At 34.5% G+C, this 24,425-nt stretch overlaps 1 protein-coding gene across 1 annotated transcript in view; it reads right to left on the bottom strand.

Annotated features, from left to right (window-relative positions):
• The window catches only part of Rfx6 (regulatory factor X, 6), a 51,072-nt gene that overhangs the window by 20,873 nt on the left and 5,774 nt on the right, over positions 1 to 24,425 (bottom strand). Inside the window, exons 4-7 of the mRNA XM_013032809.1 lie at positions 24,328 to 24,389; positions 14,552 to 14,629; positions 13,241 to 13,268; positions 737 to 844 (exon numbers count right to left, since the gene is read on the bottom strand). Of these exons, the coding sequence (XP_012888263.1) occupies positions 737 to 844; positions 13,241 to 13,268; positions 14,552 to 14,629; positions 24,328 to 24,389 (276 nt within the window). The remainder of the gene's footprint in view (positions 1 to 736; positions 845 to 13,240; positions 13,269 to 14,551; positions 14,630 to 24,327; positions 24,390 to 24,425) is intronic.

The raw sequence follows: 24,425 nt of genomic DNA on the forward strand, positions 1-24,425 counted from the left end.
GTGTGTGTGTGTGTGTGTGTGTGTGTGTGTGTGTGTGTGTGTGTGTGTGTGAACTCAGTGTCCGGGTGCTGTCTCTCAGCTTTTCTGCTTTAAGACTGGTATGCTACCACTTGAGCCACAGCTCCACTTCCAGCTTTTTTAGTGCTTAATTGGAGAGAAAGGTCTCACAGACTTTCCTTCTCAGGCCGATTTTGAACTCTGATCCTCAGATCTCAGCCTCCTGAAGACCTAGGATTGCAGTCATGAGTCACTGGCACCTGACCAGAATTTTAACATTTAAAGGAGTCTTCTTGTATAGTCTTGGCATTCTCTGAGTATCTCCTGCTCAGTGTTAGAAGCAGAGTCTGTCCCAGAGAGATGCTTAATGACTATTTCCTGAAGTACAATGGCGCTACCTATAAACTAACTTCATTTTATCAATTAAAGAAACTGTACACAATAGACATATTCTAGCTTTTTCTTCCTTACTATAGGGTCAAGTTAAAAATATAATCTATAGCATTTTAAGGTTTATTTCACTACCTTCTGATTACAAGCTATCATAGAGATGGTAAATAATTAATTGAAAAGTGTTTAATCAATGTTAGTAAACATTTGTCTCTCCTATAAATCAGTCATTTCTGTTTGATTACGCAGGTTTCTGACTGCTTCCTCCAAGTGCTATGAGCTTCCCAGCAAATGGAGATATGGAACTCACATATCAGAAAATCAATAGAGAAATATCTTTAATTGATACCTTGTCCTTAGAAATGCATCCTTGGTACACAAGGTGTTGAGCACTGGGGAATTCTGGAAGAAGTGTTCCTGTTTTTGAGCTCAGTGAATATTTACGAGTGAAACCACCCTGTAATTTATAAAATAAAAAGAAATAAATCAATAAGTGGATATAAAACACAACTGTAATAAGATAGAACCCCAAAAATGTTATTCTTCATTCTTACAATTTGAAGGACTTGGACCATTCAAAAGACTTGGGCAAATTGTAATAGCACAAACTAAATATGTCAGTCAAATTAGTTCTAAACCCCAAGCAATTTATTATAAGAATATTTTCCTATCACACCAAATATTTGTCAGTTTCTAAAGTATTTTGAGCTTAAACTTAAATTAGTTAAACAGCATAAGTTTAGGAATATCTATTTTCCTAAATATTATTAATATTATTTTAACTATAAGAGAATCAGGAAGTGAAAATCCTGACTTTTGATTTATAGATCGTGTAAGTGAGATGATAAGTAAATTAATTTATTCAGACTCAGAGATAATCTAGTAATTACCAAAAATTTTAGTGGAGTCAAAATCTGATTTCCAAATTAATATTCAGAACTTTTCCACATCAATCTTCTGTCACCCTAACAAATACATGTTGTCCTTAGGGAAGAACAATTCTAGCAGTTTCTAGCAAATTTGAACAATTCGCAAATATATAATATATGCTGCTGCAATGTCAAATGTACCTTTAAGACATCTACATAGAAAAAAATATACATATATTAATAACAGAACTGAATCATTAGTGACTCACTCTCAGGCAGTAACTAGTTATTCCTGATCTAAAATAACATTTCACTAACTGTACTGTAATACAGAGTTTGGGCAAAGAATAAAATCAGCTTAGTTAGGGAAATAAAATGTTCTTGGCAGGGATGAAATTTTGTTCATTCCCATACATTTCTTATAGACTCCTGGTGTATCTTTGTTTACCTCTGTCATATTAAGTATGTTTACTAGACAAAGATTTATTGCTGACATAAATAGACTTAGTTCCCACCCTGTCTTATCAAACCTAGACTTTGTAGAACTTTGTAGACTTACCATGATAGAACAGAAAGAAGTTGGGAGGACTTTTGTGTGGTTAAATACCAGATACTTTAAAAGCACTGATTTCATGTTGAATGATGGTTTCCTATATAACCTTTTAAACAAATTTTATACTAAAAAATGTAGAAGTTCATTTTTTCCAAATTAAGTTGCAAGTTTTTGCTTTAACCTCTATTCTAATCATAATAAAGAGTAAATATTTTCAATTAAACAAATGTTTTAAATTAATTAACTAGCACAAAGAAGGAGGCAACAATGCTGGATAAGAAATGTACTCATGACCTTGCTCAGGTAACTGTAACCCCTCTGTACAGTATTTTCACAATAAAAATTTTAACTAAAAATGATGACAAATAATCCCTTTCTTTTTATTGGCAGTATTAGAGATTGAACTGGTTGATAGGGAGGCGCTTTATTCTTTGAGCCACACCACCAAGCCCCTTTTTGCATTTCCCCTTTAAGCTGGGGAAGACTGTGCTCTTCCTACTTCTGCTTCCTCCTGTAGTTATGGATGGCAGGAGAGTGCCTAGTGCCACCGTGACTCAGTGGAGACTGAGATGGAGCCACAAAACTCTTTGCCTCCGCTAGTCCTAACTTCCACTTCTCAGGTAGCTAGGATTATAGGCTTGTACCACTGCACTTGGCTCATCTTTAAAAGAAGAAAATGTTACAACAAAATAGAAAAATGTCTGATAGAGCCACCTAACAAAATGCACTTAAATTCAAATTTTAACAAGGTTTGCAGTTTTTTCTTGTATATTTTATCTTAATTAAAATAATCTGATTTATTAATTCAAGAAGTGACTGATGAAACAGGAAAAGTAAACAAAAATAATGTATATGTCATCATGTAAAATGTAAGTTAAATGTAAAAAATGACTATGAACATACAAATATTGTAAAATTCAAGTTAGAAATAAAATTGTTATATTACTAGTAAGGAAATATTTTAAGCAAAAGGACACAAGATTTGGCAGGTGTTTTCAAGCATTCTGGAGACTGGTAATTCAAGCTTAAAAGATTTTTGGTTTCCGAAAATTATATTAAGTGAAGTAAGCCAGGCCCAAAGACACATAGGTCCCATGGTTTCCTTTATTTGCAATAACTAGTATATGTCTGAGTCAAGCAAAAAAGGTCAGATAAGGTGATGTTAGGGAAATGAGCCCTAAGATATGTATTCAAATGGTTTTTTTTCTTTCATGCAATTGTTTTTAACACATTTATAAGGTTATTTCTTTGTTGCTTTGTCTGTCCCTCCCCCATGGTATAACCCCTGCTTTCATTGTATTTGATGTTGGTATAATTTGTGTAGGGGAAGGGAAAAAACAAATGGTTTCAATAAGGATACAGGTGGACCCATTGCAACAATGAGACGTACAAGTCGTTATGTCGAAAACGAACTTTACAACTTTGGTGGGGGAGAGGAGGGTTAGGTAGGGGGGCCGGGGAGGATGGGATGGGAAGGGGAAGCAAAGGAGGAGGCTTTGATAAGAAGCCTCCTTTGATAAGAAATGTACTCACTATCTTGCCCATATAATTGTAACCGCTCTGTACAGTATTGTTCACAATAAAAATAAATTTTAAAAAAAGATTTTTGGTTTTAGAACACAAAAGAGAAGAAACACTTGCCAAGTAATTTGACACTAGACAGGGGTAGAAAAATGAAAGAAAAACTCTAGGTCGGTCTCACTCATCGCTGTTATTATAATAGTTTCAAACAAAATATCAGCAAAATAAATCCAGCAAGGCATAAGAATGATCCCAAAGAATAAGGGTGAAAATAATCACAAAACAACAAAGGGCCACCTGTATCCCTATTTAAATGAGTTGTTTTTGCCCTTCCCCTCCACAAATTATATTGCAACAATGAGATGTACAAGTCGTTATGTCGAAAAATGAACTTTACAACTTTGGCTGGAGGGGGGAGGTATAAGAGGAAGTGGGGGGAAATGGGAAGGGATGGGAAGGAGAAACAAAGGAGGAGGCAACAATGCTTGATCTGTATGGTATTTTCACAATAGAAAAAAATGAACAAATAAAAAATAAGGGCTGAAATGTATTCATTATCTTGCCCATGTAATTGTAACCCCCCGTACAGTATTTTCATAATAAAAAAAAGAGCTGAATAAAAAAATGTCTCCAAAATCCAAAGGCCATTCATTATTCTTTCTCTCTCACTCCGTCTCTCTATCTCTTCCTATCTCTCTCTCATTAAAAATAAATAAAAGCTTATGTCGTTATAAAAAGAAACATTACATAAATAACGTATGCCTCACTAAATGGTAAAATACCATAAAATTTCCTTATAAATCACAATCTGGATAAAATAATCTGCTTTTATCTTATGCTCAACACTATATCAGAATTTTAAAGTTATGCCAATTAAGTATTTTAATTAATTTACTGAGTTTAAGATCCATTTCAGGTGGGTGAGGTGGTGGGAGATGGGAAGGGATGGGAAGGGGAAACAAAGGAGGAGGCAACAATGCTTGATAAGAAATGTACTCATTATCTTGCCCATGTAATTGTAACCCCTCTGTATAGTATTTTCACAATAAAAAAAAGGATCCATTTCAAAGTCGATTGAATTTCTATACTCAGGGGATAAATATGACAAGTATGAGCCACCCGTGCTGTGGCCAGGTGCTGGTGGGTCATTCCTGTCATACTAGCTACTCAAGAGGCTAAAAACTGAGAATCACAGTTCAAAGCCAACCTAGGCAGAAAAGTTTGTGAGACTCTTGTCTCCAATTTACTACCAAAAAAGCCAGAAGAAGTGTGGCTCAAGTGGAAGAGTGGCAGTCTTGAGCAAAAAAGCTAAGGGACAGCATTTAGGCCCTGAGGTTAAGTCCTAGTAACAATAAAAAATAAATAAAAAGAATATGACATAAAAAGATACTGTACATAATAACAAATATTAGAATATGTTAGAGTCTACTTAAGTATAAATATTTATAACAAAATGACTAAAGTTTCCTTTAAAAGATATTACATATTATATTATTATGAATAAGAAGATTTGACGTTGAAAAAGTTGTCAATTATAAACTATTCATCTTGTTTTCAAATGCAATCCCAACAAAAATCCCAGCAGGTTTTCTTTGTGTGTGTATGTGAAACGTAAAAGATGAATCTAAAATGTATATGTTGTTACAAAGATAAGGACTACAAGAAGACATATGGTAAATACTTACTGAATAACATGGTGATAGAAGCAGAGAAAAAGGCAAAAGAATGGAATGGAATGGATAGCTCTATCCTTACATGATAAAACTGGCATTGCCAATTAGCAGATAAGAATGGCTTCCTACTTCACAATACAGTGGTGGTATTTCTACTTCACAATACAGTGGTGGTATTTCTGGGAAGGGAGGGGCATTGAAAGCACCAGATTTTGTATTTTGATCTCTGCAATTTATTTTTCATTAATTTTAGGATTTTTATAGATTAGAAGTCTGTGAAGGCAGATTTGATCAGACAGAAGAAAGAAAAAAAGGAGAAAAAGAATTTGTGGAGTCAGAAATAAAATGGAAAAGAAATCAACGAAAGATGAAGCGAACATATGGAACTTGTGGAACAGCATCTGCTAACCAACATGCAAACTAAGAAGTTCCAGAAAGCTGAGAGAGAGAGGAAGAAATGGAGAGGAAAGAATGAGAGGGAGGAGAGATAGAGAAAGAGAGAGAGGGAAACAGAGAGAAAGAGAGTTTATTTGAAGAAATCCTAACTGTAAACTTCACTGCCAAAGACTGATGAAAGAAATTAATGCAAGCACTCACAAAGCACCATTGACTCTAGATAACAAACTCATAGAGACTTACATGAAGAGCTACTATAATCTAACTGTGGAAAGATCAAATCTTTTAATAGGGCTTGAACTCATTATCTTGTGCTGTTATACAGGCACTCTACTACTTAAACCTCATGCTTAGCCCTTTTTTCTTTGATTATTTTTAAAATAAAGTCTTTCATGGGCTGGTCTGGACTTCAAATCCTCTTGTTGGTGCTTCTCAAAAATCTTTGATGACAGGAACCTGCCACTGCCCTCAGTTTTTTTATTACTTGAGATGGGTCTTTTTGTCTAGACTAGCCTTGAACCCTAATTCTTCTCATCTCAGCCTTTAAGAGCTAGGGTTACAATCATGAACCATCTCACTCAGCTGACAAAGAATCCTGAGAAATAAAGGAGAAGTGGCTTATTACTTACAAATTTTCCTCACTAACTGCATCAATAAATTTTTCTTTAGAAACTTTAGAAGACAGATGGCGGTGGACTGATATTCAATATCAAAGGGAAACTTCCACTTTTCTTTAAAAGATTGAATTATATTCCATTATATATGGAATGTAGATATAATTAAATATAAACATGATATAATTACAAAATGTAATTATAATTAAATAGAACACAATTCTATTCCACTATATATGGAATGTATTATATATACACACACATATATAATTTCTTTATCCAGTCATCCATATACCTAAACTATACCTTGGAATATATAAATTAAATTATATGTAAATTTATTTATATAACAAATAAATAATGATAACTATATATGAATATACAATAAATAAGTAGAATATAAATGTATATATAAATAAGGAATACATAAATAAATTTATGTGAGTGTATAAGTACCTTTATAAGATGGTAATTTTACCATTTTCCATAACATGGGTGAACCCAGAAAACATCCTACTGAGTGAAATAAGCACCCAGAGAACAATATTTCATCACCTCCCTTATATGTGAGCTCTAAAAGAGGCCCTATATAGAGATAAAGATAAAGTGATTATGAGAGCTCAGGAGGAGGAAACGAGAAAATTTAGGTCAAATGATACAAAGTACCAACATGCAGGATGAACATGTAAAAAGATCCAATCTTCAATAATAGCACTGTAGAAAATGTTAATATGTTCAAGAGTTTTGCTAAAATGAGATCGTAGCTGCTTTTCCCACAAGTGAGACGTGTTAATGCATTCCATTACAGCAACTCCTCACTATTTATGTGGATCTTATACAATGTATTGTAAATCTTAAATATATACAATAACTAACTGAAGGAGAAATTAAAACATTTCTCAGGTAACAGAAGTGTGTTAGGTCACTAGGCTAACAGAGAAATGTTGAAGGTTAGCCCTACAGAAATGAAAAGACACTTAACCAAACTGCATCTTGTATATACACTTCTCTAATTTGGGGAGGGGAAGGGAAAAAACAAAATGCTTAAATAAGGATATAGGTTGACCCGTTGTAACAATGAGATGTACAAAACACTATGTTGAAAATGAACTTTACAACTTGGGGGAGGGGGGCAGGGAAGGGGAGAGGGGGTAGTTGTGGGAGGGAAAGGCTATTAGGGGGAAAACAAAGGAGGAGGCAACAATGCTCATATAGGAAATGTACTCATTACCTTGCTCATGTAACTATAACTTCTCTGTGCAATATTTTTACAATAAAAAAAACTAAAAAAGAAAAAGAAAAGTGGCCAGGTGCCAGTGGCTCATGCCTGTAAATCCTAACTATTCAAGAGGCTAAGATCTGAAGATCACAGTTCAAAGCCAGCCTGGGCAGGAAAGTCCATGAGACTCTTTATCTCTAATTAACCACCAGCCCCACGACTGGAAAAGAAAGAACGAAAGAAAGGAAGGAAGGAGAAAGAAAGAAAGAGAGAGAGAGAGAGAAAGACAGGAAGGAAGGAAGGAAGGAAGGAAGAAAGGAAGGAAGGAAGGAAGACAGGAAGGAAGGAAGGAAGAAGGTCGTCACCATGCCTTATAAGATAAGCCAAGACAAAAAAGCCAGATGTCATATCTGCACTCATAGCATAATCTGCAACTCTGGTAATTATGGTGATCAATAATAACAGGATATGAGTATGAAAGTTTTCCACAAAATTAACAAGGAGAGAAGAGTTTTAAACTGATTCTGTGGCCTGATACCAAACTTATTCTTTGCCCTGATATGAGAGCTAGGCAAAAACAAAAACCTGCAAGCAAACAATGTAGTAATATTTCATAAACTTTAGTGTGGAAAAAAATCAACAAAATGGTAGTAAACCAAATCCAGTAGAATATTTAAAAGATTGTACACCATGTATATGTTATTCCTGACTGCAAAGATGGTTCAATACATTAATACTCATTAATATAGTACACCAATTTAACAGAATAAAGGGGAAATAAAACACATAAAGACTTCAACTGATCAGTGTCAATTGAAAAGGCATTTGGGAAACTCCTATTCTTTCATAATAAAAACATCAAGGAAGTCGGGCGCCAGTGGCTCACACCTGTAATCCTAGCTACACAGGAGGCTGAGATCTGAGAATCACGGTTCAAAGCCAGCCCTGGCAGGAAAGCCCATGAGACTTTTATCTCCAATAAACCACTAGACAACTGCTCAAGTGATAGAGAGCTAGCTTTGAGCTTCAGGGCTCAGGGATAGCGCCCAGGCCCAGAGTTCAAGCCCCACAACCAAAAAAAAAGGAAAAATCCTTATGAATAGGAACTACCTTAAGATAATAAAAGCTATATATATATATATAAATGTATATATAAGCACCATACCTAATTGTCAAAAGTTTTCCTCTAAGATCAAGAACAAAGCAAGGATGTACACTTCTAAAGTATAAGTGTATGATACTGGAAATCTTAGATATAGCACTTAGGTAGAAAAAAAGAAAAAGCATAAAAACTGGGAAGGAAAAAGGTAAAATTATCTGCTTTTGGGTCTTAAATGTAGACAATCCTAGAGATTACAATTTCTTGGAACTAATCAATGAATTCAGCATACTGTAAAATTCAAAGTCAACACACAAAAGTATAGTGGTAATTTTATTTAGTAACAATGGATAACCTGAAACCTAAATTAAGAAAACAATTCCATTTACAATAACCTGAAAAAAAAAACAAAATGCTAAAGAACTGATTAAGGGGTGAAAGATTTTTCCAATGAAAATTACAAAATAGTGCTGAAAAAATTAATGATTCAAGTAAATGGAGAGGCAGCCCAAATTCATGAACTGTAGGACTTAATATTGTTAACTGAATGCTATCTGAATTATTTAAGTTCAGTATAAAATCCTAGTTTCCATTTCACAGAAGTAAAAATAATTTGTCTTAAAATCAAATGGAATCTTGAAGAACAAAATTAGAGGGACCACATTTCATAATTTCACAACTTACTATAATTTTTGTTTTAAAACTGGCTTACAAATAATAATAAAATGATAAGAAGGAGAAAATTATTGGGGTGGATTCACAAAAAAAATCTCTCTTATTAAACTATAGGGCAGGATTGAAGCTTTCATTATGTGGTTGTTAAAAAAAATCCCAACCTTGGTGTGTAAAATAATGTTATAAATAATACATTTCCCAGCAAGAAATCTCAGCATCCTAAGGTAATACATATTAAGGAGAAAGGTGTACATGTTTATTTTAATACTTAAATTTTTCATGTTGATAAGTAATGTTTTTATCGAATTAAAGATTTTGTGGAATCAAGGTGTGTGTGTGGAACACCAACAAAAAGCAAAGGACCAGAAGGCAAAACATTTAACATCTAAATTTTTGTAGTTACATAGCAATTGTGTACAAGGATAATTTTTTACAGTCAGTTAAGTCTAATAATAATATGCTGTCCAGAATATGTAGCCCAGAAGAAAAGATGGGTGACCATCTGCTTAGTTTAATTTTCTAATATGTTTGTTATTTTAACTGTATTATAAACTAATCTTAAAGTCTGGCTTTTGTTTTGCTTTGTTTTGTTTATTCATTTTATTTTGCTTCTCAGTTGATAACTTTGATAGTCCTTGGCCTCGGTGAAGTATAAACATTCTTATTTCTAAGAGGAAATAAGGAGTCTATAGCAGACAGTCATGATTAAGAAGGTCAGAGGGGCAGATTTATGAGAAAGATGAAAGGAATTAAGCAGCACCGCTTGGTTAAATGATGACAAAGACAGCATGATAAGAGTCTACAAATATTTGAAAAGCATATCCCAAGGAGGGAGGATTTGATATTGATCTTCCTACAAAGTCATTCAATGAGCCATGAATGGTTCATGTTAAGGAGAAGGAGACTGGCTGTCAGGGAAATTTTCTGGTGGTAATGTATGAAGTAAAGCACTTATTCTCCAAGTTATAATGGGAACTTTACTAGCTGATGGATTAAGACAAAATTTGTGGCATATTGGAAGGATCACTGGAAAAGAAAATCTTTCATCAGGAAATCCAATTGTAAAATAAATAAATAAAATCCTCACTGTGGTTTTAATTTGTATTTCCCTAATCAGTAGTCTTTATTGAGCACATTTTAATTGATGAAGATAGGATTCTAACTAATTACTGAGCATGCTTATGGACACTAGACATCTTAACTAATTCCACAAACTATGTATTAGTCATTCTTTTTTTCACATTGAATTGTCTATTTATATACTTTCCTATCACAAATCTATACACATATGTTTCTAGCTTCTAGTGTATTTTCATTATTGATTTGTCCTTTTTATGAACACCTATTCATTGTGAGATGGGCTCTTAACATACTCTAAAATAATGCTCGGCCATAGAACCTTGTGTCGTGATAGAAATGGCCAGTGTCATGACCACTATCGGGACATGGCTGTTAAGTACCTGAAATATAGAATGCATGACTGAAAATTTTAATTTTAAATTTTAAGAGCCTCATCTGGCCAGTGGCCACCATATTGCATAATGTATTACAGATACTCTCTATGATTCATAAAGACATGGAAGTTATCCATCATGTACATTAGCTTATCTACATACTTTATTTGCATTTACATCCTGTTTTTCCTAAATAATACTATCCATTTCATTGAAGGACCTTCAATAAATGAAAAAATTCAGTGCCAAAAACATCCTGTAATTAATATAACTATTTCTTTCTTTTAGTCACTTAAGTTAGTATAGTTTTCACTAAAGTCAATAACAATTTTATGCATAAATTTGGCTGGCATTTTATACTTCTATTTCTCTGTGGGATTAATGCAAAAGAAACATTAGCAGGAAGAGTGATTCCTCAGTCTCTTTTTCATTTTTATTATGTTATCATTTTAGTGTTTAATTTTTCCCCCTGTGCCAGGCTTAGAACCCAAGCAAGTATTGTAATTAGCTACATCCTTAGACCTTCACCAGTCTCTTCTTATACAGCTTCCAACTATTTCCTACCATCACTACTATCACGTGAGTTTCTCTCAGCACATCAGTAGCTTCATGATGATTTCTTAACATATAGTAATTTTACAATGTTAAATGTTATTGTAATTTTTATTTCTACGGTAGTCTTATTTATGTATATTCATTAACCTATTCACTATTATGTAGATTAGCATTTCATTTCTATAATTTGTTATGTCTTTATCTTTTTAATACATTGTAGAGTTTTTTGTGTAGTAGATATACTGTCATTTTGCTGAAGAAATTTTCACCAATTTATCTTTTTCTCTTCAAATTTTATATATGATGCCTAGGATATAAAGAATATTCCATTTTCTGTCCTTTACTTTTTCTAATATTGTTTACTTGTTTTAAAAGTGGATTTCCCTATCCTGAAAAGGGTGGTAGTTACCTATATTTCCTTCTAATTACTCATTCTACATTCAATATTTTGTGTGAAACTGGTATAAAAGTATGAGTTACAGATTTTTTCTAAAATAATCCATAGCCAGAATAAGGTTTATAGTACACAGTCTGATGCTATCTCTTCCCTTCAATTCGTTCCAGAATTCGTAACCTATTCCAACTCCTACCTATTACATAGGTCTACTCACATCTCATTCTAGGTTCTGAGTTGATTGATTGGTTGATTGATTGATTGATTGATTTTTCTTTCATTCCTTCCTTCGTTTTCTTTCCTTAACACCTTCCTTCCTCCCTCTCTTCCTTCCTCCCTCCCTCTCTTCCTTTCTCCCTCCCTCCCTTTTTCCTTCCTTCCTTCCTTTCTTCCTTCCTTCTTTCCTTCCTTCTTTCCTTCCTTTCTTCCTACTTATCTATCAACATGACACTTTAAGACCCCAGGTTGGCTTCAAACTCACTGTGTGGCACAGGCTGGCCCAGAACTTGTCATCTTTTTGCCTCAATCTCCATAGTGCTGGGTTTACAGATGTGCAGAGCACCCTTAATTTATCTAGAATATTTTATTTAAACTCGATTAACTAAATCTATAATTGAATATATGGTGTCATTTTGTAAGAAGGAAAAGTAGACGAGAAATGTGTATGTATATATATATATATATATATATATATATATATATATATATATATAATTTAAGGAAGAAAAACTTCCTGTGCTCTTGGCTCGTGAGCTGATGCCTCACTAACACTTGCAGCTTCATCAAACTGGGAGAACAAACACCTGCAAGAATCACTTAAAAGCTCTACTGACCTAATCTTTAGTGAACCAAAGTGCATTTCTAAATCAATATTTTTACAATCTCACAATTGTTTATTTTAATAAAAAGCTATTATTTCATTGATAATAAGAGCAATATGAGGGAGTTTGCTATGTCAATAACCATTACTGTAAAGAAATTAGTTATTTCAGAATGTTGGAAGCTTTTATTATTTAAGATAATATGCTTGAGTCATTTCAACCAGCTAAAATGGAGTTACACTTTACCTCAAGTTCAAATTTACCATGCAACCCATTGTAATGTGCCCTTAGTTCTGTGGCACCTTGTTTTAATGATTTGTTAAGATGAAGATAATGTGGCTTTATCATGTGCCTAATTAGCCATGCAGTCCCTAATGGTAGTCTAACTCATTCAGATAAAGACAGTTTGCTGATCTGTTCTTTAAGGAGAGGTGAGTGAGAAAGCCAAGAGAGAAAGATTGGGGGGGCAGTGTGTGCATGTATCTGTGCATGCATGAGCACATTTACAAAGTATTCAATTATAGTATAACATAACATTGGAGCTCTTTGATGATTATAAAAGGTTTTTTAAATAGGTTTTTAAAAATGTCCAAAGATAATTCTTTCAGTATCATAAATTTAGATTTTGGGGGGTTTGGTTGGGGACCAATGATAGTCTCCTCCTCTTCTCCTTCTTCCTCCTCCTTCTCCTCTTCCCCTTCTCCTCTTCCCCTTCTCCTCCTCCTCCTTCTGCTTCTTTTTAAAATCTCCTAAGTATCTGATATTAGGTAAAAATCACTGAAGAAATGATCTCTTCTAGATTGATTTGCAGTTGTCCAGTAGATCTATGCAAATATGCATTCATTGCCCATAGTCTAACTTAGCTGGCTCTGAAATTCTCAGTTTTCCAAGAAGTTTCTGATAAACTAACAATTTTTTCTAGATTTACAAATGGGGATGATTGAAAAGTATGGTTGAGTTTGTAAGACATAGTGCAAGAAATATATAGTAGAGATGAAAATATTTCTTACCTCATTCTTTAGCTTGCTCCCAGAAAACCTTAAAAATCAGTACATTTTTCATTAGTTCAAAAAAAATTACAATTATAGCGTTCAAGGAAATGCAGAAAACCAGAAACAGTAAGAATTTGATAATATGGATAGTGTCATAAATTGGAAAAAGTATTTAGATTTTCAAAGGAACCAAAGCATGTTTCTCCACTTGTAAAAGTAAATAGAAGTCATTTAAGAGAAAATAAAGTGAGATATATTCATAAAAATTAGCTAACCACTGAGGCAAGCAAAGGATCTCTAAAGATTTGTGTGAATTCTAATCTTCATTTACATTTTCTAGTAAGCAGTGGCTAGCAATCTGCCATCGTGATGACTTTTTTCCCACAAAATACATTAATTGTAAAAATAATATGCTCTTTTAAGAGATAGGAGTAGTAAAGGTAATCTCAGGTGCAGTTTAAACTACTGTTTCTTTTTGAACAATTATATATTTTCACTTGTTTTATTGTATATCACTTCATCTACTAGTATATGCCTCGTGGAAGCTTAAAGCAGTATGCTCTTCATATTCATTTATGATTTTTCTGTCACAGAGACCCAAACAGGTAAAATAGCTTCATTTTACTAAAATACAAGAATATTCAAACATCTTGGTAAGGCTATAGTCCACACACCAATCTTTAACACAAATTGTCTCCTGGCACATTATTTTGAGTTTATTTTATTGAATTCAATCTGAAATTAGATCCAGTCTTATGAGAAAATATTAATTCACAGTAAGTTTGCAGTGGGCTCTGGTGGGCCACCTCCAGTAATTCTAACTACTCAGAAGACTAAGATCTGAGGATCCACGTTTAAAGCCAGTCTAGGCAGGAAAGTGTAGAGACTCTTATGTCCATTTGACAACCAAAAAGCCATAAGTGGGAGTTGTGGCTCAAGTGGTAGAACACTAGCCTAGAGCAAAAAAGCGTAGGAATGGTGGACAGGCCTGAGGTTATGCCCCAGGCCAGCACATGCACCCAAACAGCAGCAACAGCAACAGCAACGAAAAAGAAACAGAACAAAACAAAAAGCCATGATTGCTCTTTGGTTCTCTAGCACACTTAGCTTACCGCTAATTTTTCATTATTACAAATCGTGACATTTTGCTAAGAAATCAAGACTATATCATTAAAATGCTCATACAAAGTTCAAATTAAAGTTGGAAGGTTAAAAGAAAGTATTTTGAGGGGAAAATTTGAAAGTCATTTTGCTCAATAGGTATCATGCATATTAAAAGAAAAGTAAAAGAAATGTAGAGAACGTGTCTTGAATATGGTGTGACTCTACCTTGTCAGGCCCTTCCCAGAATACACGGAGTGGTAATATGCACTGCTCTCTTTGATGCCAATCCCATAGTAATGATACCTAGGGCAAGGACAGGAAGGAGCTCCACGTTAATGAAGAGGGTTATGAAGGAGAAGAAGAGACTTAGATGGAACTAAAGGCCTGCAGTGAGAACTGTAGCTCTTGAATAAAGGGGAAAGACCACTGCTCACTTGTGTCTGTCTTTCATTTGTATGCTTCATCTTTACAATAAAATAAAATTTTAAAACAAGACGGGGAAAGAACAAAATAAAGAGAAGGTGATGGTTGCCCGTGGACTGCAGCCTCTCAATGAAACAGTCATGTGGAATGATGGAGGTTAATGAATGTCTGTTATTGCTGTGGTAGGCAGGGAAGTCATTTTCAAGTTCTTGGTATAAACTGAAAATAATAATCTGTTCATCTGGTCAGAGGAGTATCATAACTGATCCAGTTTTACAGAGTAGGGGGGAAAATATCTTAGGATACACAAGGAAAAAGAATGTTGGGAACAAGAGAGGAACGGAAGAAGTAACAATGCTTGACAAGAAATGTATTCATTACCTTACTCATGTAACTGTAACCCATCTGTGCAGCATCTTTACAATAAAATAACATTTCAAAAAGAACTAATAAAAACAATAGCTATTTCTAGGCTACGTATTATATATACTCATTAAATTGAACATACTATGTGTATAATTTTATTTTCATGAAATTTTACAAGATTGCTCTTATTTTCTTCACTTTACAGATGGGGTAAAATATAAAGATTAAATATTTGGCTTGATACCATAAACAAAAAAGAAACATAAAAAATCCTCAAAATACTAAACTAATTTATATCACTAATTAGAAACTAAAAGAAGAAAGCTTAATTCAAAAAGGTCTTACCAAAACCCATACATTAACAGAAACAGACAAGGGGAAAACTTTAAATTTATAAATAACTTAGTAGATTTAGATAACATTTAATCTTGTACATTAATAGAATTAATGAGGCTTGGAGTCTGGATTAAGTACTAAAATTTCCCTTACTAGACTTCAGATCACCACATCCAGGAAGAATTAAAACAAGTGGTTTTGAGAACAAGGAAATCTCTTAGAATGGGCAGCTGTTATAATGTAATTACATGTCATTTTTATAAAGATTGCTGTTCTTCTATAGGCTGTATCTTTCAAATAACTGTGTTAGCCATTTGCTAATACAACATATATTAAACACTGCTATAGGAGTCGATAATCTTCTTTTATAACAACTTCTAGCTCCTTGTTTCTTATCTCTAACCTTTTGCAACATGGAAGCAATGTTATTCCATAGTGAAGTGATTTTTCATGTAGACTGAGAAGAAACTAATTACTTCTCTTTTTTTGAAACTAATTGTAAGCTGAAGATGTGAATAGGAGGTCTGTAAGTAGAAAGAGAAGATGTGAATACGAGTTCAGTAAGTAGTAAGAGTACATACTTGCCTGGCCACTGCAACCATTGTCAGTATAATGATGGACAAAACACACATGGAAACTATGCTGAAGAATATGCATATTTCAAATCCTACCCCAGTTCATGACCTCCTGAACTAGATTCTTGCTAATAGTGGAACAGGAATCACCCTGACCAGCACTGAGGGTGATTGCTACATCCTTCAGGACCCCATTAATATTAACTAATATGGAGTTGATCTTGTTTATCTTACTCATGACATTAAGAGTGGTTTCATTACACTAATTTGTTCCTCTACTTTAGAAAATGACTTGGGCTGTTTATCTGTACTGTGCAGGTTATCTTTACAAATAGCAGTATTTAATATTTCTACTTGAATTCAGAATCAATATTTTCTATCTATCCCTCAAAAAGTCCTTTTAAACTAATGACAACGACAACCTAGACACCAGAAAAATGACTTAGCTAGCTACCTTAGCTCTATATAGGAGAAGCCGTATCTTTTCTTCTCATTAATAATATCCCATAATGTAGATTATACTGTTATAGCTCAATGTGTTCTATCTATGCATTCTTATAAATCTGCCAGGAGATAGAAAACCACTAAGGGTACACTCTCTTTTCTTAAAAAATATATTTAGTATTTATTATGCATTATGTAGTGAAGAGCAAGTAGCTGCAGAGGGTCTGGAACCTGGAGCTGATATTCTATGCATGAGGAGGAGGGTGAATTCATTCAAAGAAAGAATTGCAACTCTGTAATACATATTGCAACATAGATAATGATAGAAGCAATTACTACTTGTTGAGCATCTATTTCAAGCAAAAACAATTACATTCATTATCACAAACTGTCACAACCTCAAAGTGCAATATCATTGGGATTTCCACTTCAGATCAGGGGTTCAAGCTACGTGATTTATTCAAAAAAGGTTATTTTAAAATACTATGAATTTAAAGGCAAAATTTAAGCCTGTTGATCTCGAGAGCACACTAATTCACTAAGAATATGCTGGTTTAACACTTGAAGTACAGAAAAAGAAAAAGAAGAACATATTAAATATATGGTTTTCAGACATTAAGCATATGGACAAAAGCTATTATCTTATTTGTTAGTGATGATTTGGTGGGTTGATAAAACTCTCATCAGTTATATTTAATTTTGCATCTCATTTGCTTACAATTAGAAATTGTTGTGTAAAATAAGTTGGAGTGTGTTTGTGCGTGGCACATCCGCTCCTCAAATACATCGTGAATCCTGGCAAACACAGAGAATAATTGTAAATCATTAAAGCCTACACCACTGGCACTGAATATTTTGAATTTCACATTCTATACAGAAACATGGGCTCCTAGAAAGTAATCTTCCTGAAAGAGGAAGTCAAAAAGTATTTGCTGAGTAACTGAATGAATAACATGAAAAAAATTGAGAATAATTATATTTCATAAAGAAAACTATAAACAAAAATATGTTAAATAAGTTATGCCTGGATTGTTATTTACTTAAATGTTAAAATTTGATACAGTTTAAAATATCTCTCACCAGGCATTGTTAGCTCAGACCTGTAATACTAGCTACTCAGGAAGCTGAGATCTGAAGATTGAGATTGTAAACCAGTCTGGGCAGGAAAGCATATGGGAATCTTATCTTGAATTAACCACCAAAAATCCAGAAGTGGAGCTGTGGCTCAAGTGGTAGAATGCTAGCCTTAAGCAAAAAAGCTCAGGAACAGTGTCCAGATTCTGAGTTCAAGCCCAAGGATTGGCAAAAGAGTAAAATAAAACAAATTAAGTATCGTCTTTAGGTAGAAAAGCTATGCTAGCAATACATATCTCAATGCTCGGAAAAATCATTTTGTAAAGAATTTTGCAATGCCTTCACATTCATACCCTGTCTCTTTTGGAGTAAAAGAAATAGTCTCTCTCCCTCCCTCCCTCCCTCCCTCCCTCCCTCTCTCTCTCTCTCTCTCTCTCTCTCTCTCTCTCTCTCTCTCTCTCTCTCTCTCTCTCTCTCCCTCCCTCCCCCACTCTCTCCTTCCGTCTAACTAGGTACACGGTATCACACGAGTGATGATTTAGGGGCTTTCAGGAAAGAGGAGAGGAGATGATAAATGAGCAGTTCTGTCTTCCTAGAAGTCAAAGATAAACCTCATAAAACTGGGAAGAGTGAGTTCATAGAGAGTATACGTGTACTTCTCATCTCCCTTGCAACATTTTATAGCACTGCTTTGCTGTTAATAGATTTCCCTAAAATAAACTCTGCTAGGAAATATCATACAATCTAACAAGGACATATGCTAGTCCATGTTAGGTAGAGATTTGTCTCATGGGGCAAGTAACTGTATGAATTTAGATATCAATACCTGATAATGGTTCTGTAGCCTATTCTGGATAAAGATTCCCAAGTATTTCACAGCTCTTGTGTATATTTTACTACAGAATCTAAGTGATCAACACCAAATATGTCTGGGTTTCATTACTAATTTCTCTAAGAAAATGTTTGTGTCACAAATAGACCTTTCTAATTTGTAACAAAATTCAGTGGCATCAACCATGCCTAGTCTTCTACTTTGTGTCAAGTGATAGGCATCATTTATAATTTATGAATGAACAAGAATAGTTAATGAGTGCTTCCACTTTTTAAAGTGAATATGTTATAAAATCACAATATATTTTGGTGGGAGCAAATGGAATTATTGCATTTTTATACTCAAAAGTTTCTGCTGTGTCTGTTTTCATTTGCTGATCACTTTATATCCATACGTTTATTGCTCTTTTTCCATGTCCGTGCTGGTCCTCATACAGAATTCTTGAAGCATATGTTCCCACTGAGCTAGAAGATCTGGTGTTAGTTTACACTACACAAATGATAACTGATAAGGAAATGATGGGATTAAGCTGTTCACGGACTTGCAATAACTTGCTCTGATAAGAGCAGCTGCCCTATCAGTTTTATTAACCCACTAATAAATAAGATAATAGCTTTGGTCCATCATGTCTGAAAACCAAGATTTGGCTGATCAAAGTCTACAAGAAATTAAAATGTAACTCCAAATCAAACAATCTACTATGTGGATGAAATCTACTTGTAGGCTCGACCACATTCTCCTTTACTTCAGCAAAGCATTCTGCAAGAATACCTAGCAAGAATGGGATATTAGATCTTTTTACTCATCAAAAGGGATAAAAATCCCTAACACCCAGATGGCACTAGTGAAATGTTAATCATTAATAATTAATACCAATAATGAGGCCTTTTGATAACTGATACCTATCTCTATAACTCGTTGATCCCAAACTTTTTAGAACTATGCTTTGTACATCAATACCTCAATGAATGGATTGTACATCAATGAATGTATTAATTATTCCTGATCTAATATACTCATAACCACAAAATATGCAGCAATTACTCAGTTACTCTACTGTAACTATAGAATTTTGTTTTATTTCTATTTTTCGGAAATCTAGGGAAATGTTGCAAGGGGTGACAGTGATCAATATACAATGTACTCAAATCGACATAGTTGAATTGAGACCTTGTTGTACAACTAGTTAAAGATAAAATAATTTTTTTAAAAAAAGAAAACCTAAATGTAAGGCTACTACAAGTGACTCACGCCTGTAATCCTACCTACTCAAGAAGCTGGAAACTAAAGGATCATAGTACAAAGCCAGCCTGGGCAGAAAAGTCCATAATACTCCATCTTCAAGATAACCACCAAAAAGCTAGGCTGAAGTGTGGCTCAAATGATTAGCAAGCAAGCCAAATAAGAATATGACTGTGAATTGAAACCTTATTATGGCAAAAGGAAGAAAAAGGAAAAAGAAAAATTTTTAATATAAACATATTGTGGAGAATATAAGTTTTTGGCGGGCTGGGAAGGTGGCTCAGTGGTAGAGTGTTTGCCTCACATACATAAGGGCCTGGATTGGATTCCTCAGCACCACATAAGCAGAAAAAAGCCAGAAGTGGCACTGTGGCTCAAGTAGGGCACTAGCTGTGAGCTGAAGAGCTGAGGGACAGTGCCCAGGCCCAGGGTTCAGCCCCCATGACCGACAAAAAAAAAGATTTTGGCATTGGTAGTAGTCAAAGAGAAGAAGAAAAAAACATGAATGTGAGGTCATTTTCTGTCTTGACACCTAGAATAGGCAGTCTTCCACTGGGGTTGCCGGTTTCTTAGAAAGGAAGGTGGATGAAAGGCCAGAGAACTGAGCAGTTAGGGCCACATACAAACTGAATGGTTTTTCCCCAAAGCACACTTGTTATGTGCTCTGAAGTGAGACTTTCCAACTTCATCTTCTCCCATGACTGGAAACAAATTACTATTCCACTTTTCATTGTGTCTATTTCTGAAAATGGATAATATCTGGGCCTACACTGAGATTTTGTGCATTGAAGTTTTTATTTTAATGGAGCTGTTTGTTTTAAATAATGCATAGCTCTTCTATTTGATTGACCAAACCTTTGGTTCAGTTCTTCAAACTATTACATCTCTTCCTCTTCAAAAAGGAAAGAAGTGAAACCTGTTCCATAGTGACAGGTGGAAAGACAGTCAGTGGAAGAACCAGTCAGTAAGAGACAGAGCAGAATTTAGACCACAACTTCAAAGCAGAGATGGAATTCCTTTAAGGTGTAACTTCTGTTTCTCACATAAATTATTGTTTCCCAAACTTCTATATGAACTTTCCCAAACTTTCTATATGAACAGTGAAATTGGAAGAGTGATTTTGCTTCATGAATGCTAAAGAGAATTTTACAAAGATCAATTCAAAAACCAAAAATGTCTATTAAGTTACCCAAAATAAATTCTGTCTGATAATCCCAATTTAAATAATTTTATGTACTCTAATCTATAGAAATTTGACCAAAAAATGGAAAACATATTTGAAATAATCACCATCCAAACATTGGCATACTGTTAATATAGATAACAAATTCAACAAAGTAAAAATAAATTAATGGAAAGTTTATTTTTATTTACAAAGTAATTCAGTAAGTATTTAGTAACAGTATGCTTAGGGTATATTAAATATTACAATGAAAACAAAATAGGAGAAATAACAATTGCCTGATTTTCCACCAGTATTGGTGTGTTATATTCATAAAATATAAATTTGTGGAATATTAAATAACCATTATTATTTTAATGTAAAGAAATAGGACAGAAATGAAAGGGAGTAAAAGTTCATTGATGTTGCAATTTTCCCTTTATATAAAACAAACATCTCTAAATGAATTATTGAGGTTTAATTTATTATATCTAAGACCCATAAAAGTGTCCAGATCCATAATTGTTGACAAAACAACAACAATAATTTTTTCCAACTGTACCAACATAACCATTTCATGAGTATACATTTACTGATGAAAAATGAGCAATTCATACAGTATCACACAGTCATATTTGGAAGTATAGGATTCCTGCTTACATTTATCAAACTTTAATTCCCACGTTCCTAACTCTTAGTCTGTGCTGCCTTTAGATGTACTACCTTCCAAAATGAAATCTGAGGACATTTGTATTTTGGAAACAAGGACAAAAAATTACCTTACTAAGAATAATTATGTCAAAATATTATCACTTCCAAGATATACAAACTCTATATCTAGCTGTATCTTTCAACATCCTTCATTTACATACAGGAAATTAATTGTCTCTAAAACAACAAAAAATACAGTTGTCGTCTTGTTTATTTTTTTTAACCTCTGGCATATCATTAAGGCAGAAAAAAATTCAAATTGTTGATGTTTTATCCTTGGCACACCTACTGCTCTGGGATATAAATAAATTGCCAGAAGTCACCAAATGTTGCTATATCAACCTAAGTACTCTGGCCTGACAGTGCCACAATGCACAGTTAATGATTCATCCCTAATCCTAAAGGCTCCTTCTAGGATTAATTTACTTTCTCTGCAGCCTGTCTGCCCAATCTCTTGTAGATCTTGTCAAGAGGATTTCTCTGCATTGCTTTGCCTCTTTGCCCCTATCTTCCTACTTCAAACACCATCTGAGCTCTCCTCTCCTTACACAACTCATAGAAATCAACTCCAGTAGATACCATCAACCCAAACTGATTCAAAACTGATTTTAACTAAAGCTGAATTGATTGCAAGAGAAGGACCAATTTTATCTGGCTAAAATATTGTTAAATTCATTTAAATTAATTCAATAAATATTAGCTGACAATCCACTATGTATCAGACATCAGAGAGGATATCTAAATAGATTCAATATAGCCTCTATCCTCAAAATGCAATTTATTTAGGGAAGGCGATAAGTTAATGTCACACTTGATAGCGCCCCCCCCATAAAGCTATAAGGTTGCAAGAAGGCTGCAGCAAATGAATAGAGAAAGAAAATATGCAAAAGAGAAAGCTGTCAAGACACTCTGAGATGGATCATATTTCAACTTAGGTGTGGGTCCAGGGCATCCCAGGGCATCCTGGGAAAACCAGCCTGAACCAAAGAATGATGAGTGGGGTGAAGCAAAGAGTCCTGGGTAATAGTTTAATGAGGAGGTGGGTTACATGCTGATAATTAAGAAGCAATCAATAAGATAGGAAGATGGACTGGAACTTCATCGTAATGGATCTTGAATGTCAAGGTGAGAAAATTGTGTCTTTTTAAGAGCAGAAATTATGAGCCAGTGGAAGTTTCTGAGCAACTTGAATCTGGTTAAATATGAACCTCAGAAACATTATATGGAATAGATTAGAAAGACAGAGTCAAGGCCAGGTTATCAAGTGGGAATGAGGAAAGCCAAATTCGAGGAAATTAAAAACATGTTCTTGTTTGTGGGGTTTTGGGGGCAAGTAAATAAAACACTGAGCTAGCCAGTAAGGCAGCCATGAGCCACATGCAATGACTTGAAATATGGCTAGTCTGAACTGAGATTTCTTATCAAGAGAAAACTGATAATGAGTTTCAAAACTCAGTAGGAATAAAAGACTATATAATATCTTGATAATTTTATGTGGACTACATAGTTACATGATATTTTCAATTGTGGGGTTAAAGTGTCTTAAAATTAATTTCAGTTGTTCTTAGAGGGCTCTTTTTATTTTCCCCAGTCCTGGGACTTGAACTCAGGGCCTGGACACTGTCCCTAAGCTTCTTTTACTCAAGGCTAGCACTCTACCACTTGAGCCACAGAGCCATTTCTGGCTTTTTCTGTTTATGTGGTACTGAGGAATCAAACCCAGGGCTTCATGCATGCTAGGCAAGCACACTGCTACTAAGCTACATTCCAATCCCTTTCTAGAAATTTTTGAGCAAAATACAAGGCTACATTATGTTTCTGTTGGTCAGCACTGGACTAGTCCTCTGGGGAGGGGAGGATGGCAGGAAGGTAGAAATGCTGTGGTAGTGAAAGAACTGGGTAAAACTGTGATAGAGAAACCAGAAGGGAACTTTCTGTACTTATTAAGTGTAAGAGGGCATTAGTAGCAAAAGGAAATGGAGGTGAAGAATAGTAAAAGTGATCCATTCATTAGCTTCAGATAAAGGAAGTGTATGCATACGAATGGGATCAGTGGTGAACAGCACCAAGGGAAGTGAGCTAGCAGCTAGTAGGTCATGAAATAACAAAGAAAATGAAAACAGCAGAGCAGAGGTGAGGATAGAGCAGGGCTAGTAGTCTTTCAGTATAGAAGACTTGGCTGTGCTTGGAGACCCTAGAAGAAACTGAAAACACAGGGAACAGAAGAAATAACTGATTAACGAGGACCTGTAACTGGACATTCTACAGATAGCCACGAAAGACAAGAGAGCTAAAGATATCAAGAGGAGAAGATGTTGGCAGCTTATCTGCTGCTTATATGCAGACAAAAAGACAGTCAAAGAGGTCATTTGTGCATGTCATTTGTCGTAAAGGAAAGAGAAGGAGATACTAGGTCATTGTCATCTAAGATAGAAAACTCAAGAGACAATCTGAACGTCACTAGGACAACTTCTTTCTCCTCAGAACTCTTCCCTCCCTGGCATTGGCTTTGCTTTAGGAGGTGTTGTAGATGATGTTTGGTTACTATATTTAATCTTGTACATTTCCCTTCTGTAACACTGGCGCCTTAAATAACAGCTTCAAGATTATAAAAATTATTCCTTTATTTCAGCAGAAAGAATAATATAATCTGGCTTTCATTTGTAAATTTTGCTTTCTAGACATTATTGTAAAAAATTTCCTTTTTTTAATATGCTGATACTTGGTAAATCTGCTTCATTAGGAAAACCATAATCTGAATTCTATCCACTGATAAAGACAACACTTCTCACCCTCATGTACAAAGGAGGAATTATTGTGGACTCATATGTCTTACTTTGAATGTCCTCTTGTTCCAAGACGCCGTGTGGTGAGGAGGGGGAATTTCTGGCGAATGGTCTAAAAAAGAAACACAATTACTTTAGTGTTTATAAA

The sequence above is a fragment of the Dipodomys ordii genome, unplaced genomic scaffold (assembly GCF_000151885.1).
Source record: "Dipodomys ordii isolate 6190 unplaced genomic scaffold, Dord_2.0 Scaffold157, whole genome shotgun sequence".
Classification (NCBI taxonomy): Eukaryota; Metazoa; Chordata; class Mammalia; order Rodentia; family Heteromyidae; genus Dipodomys; species Dipodomys ordii.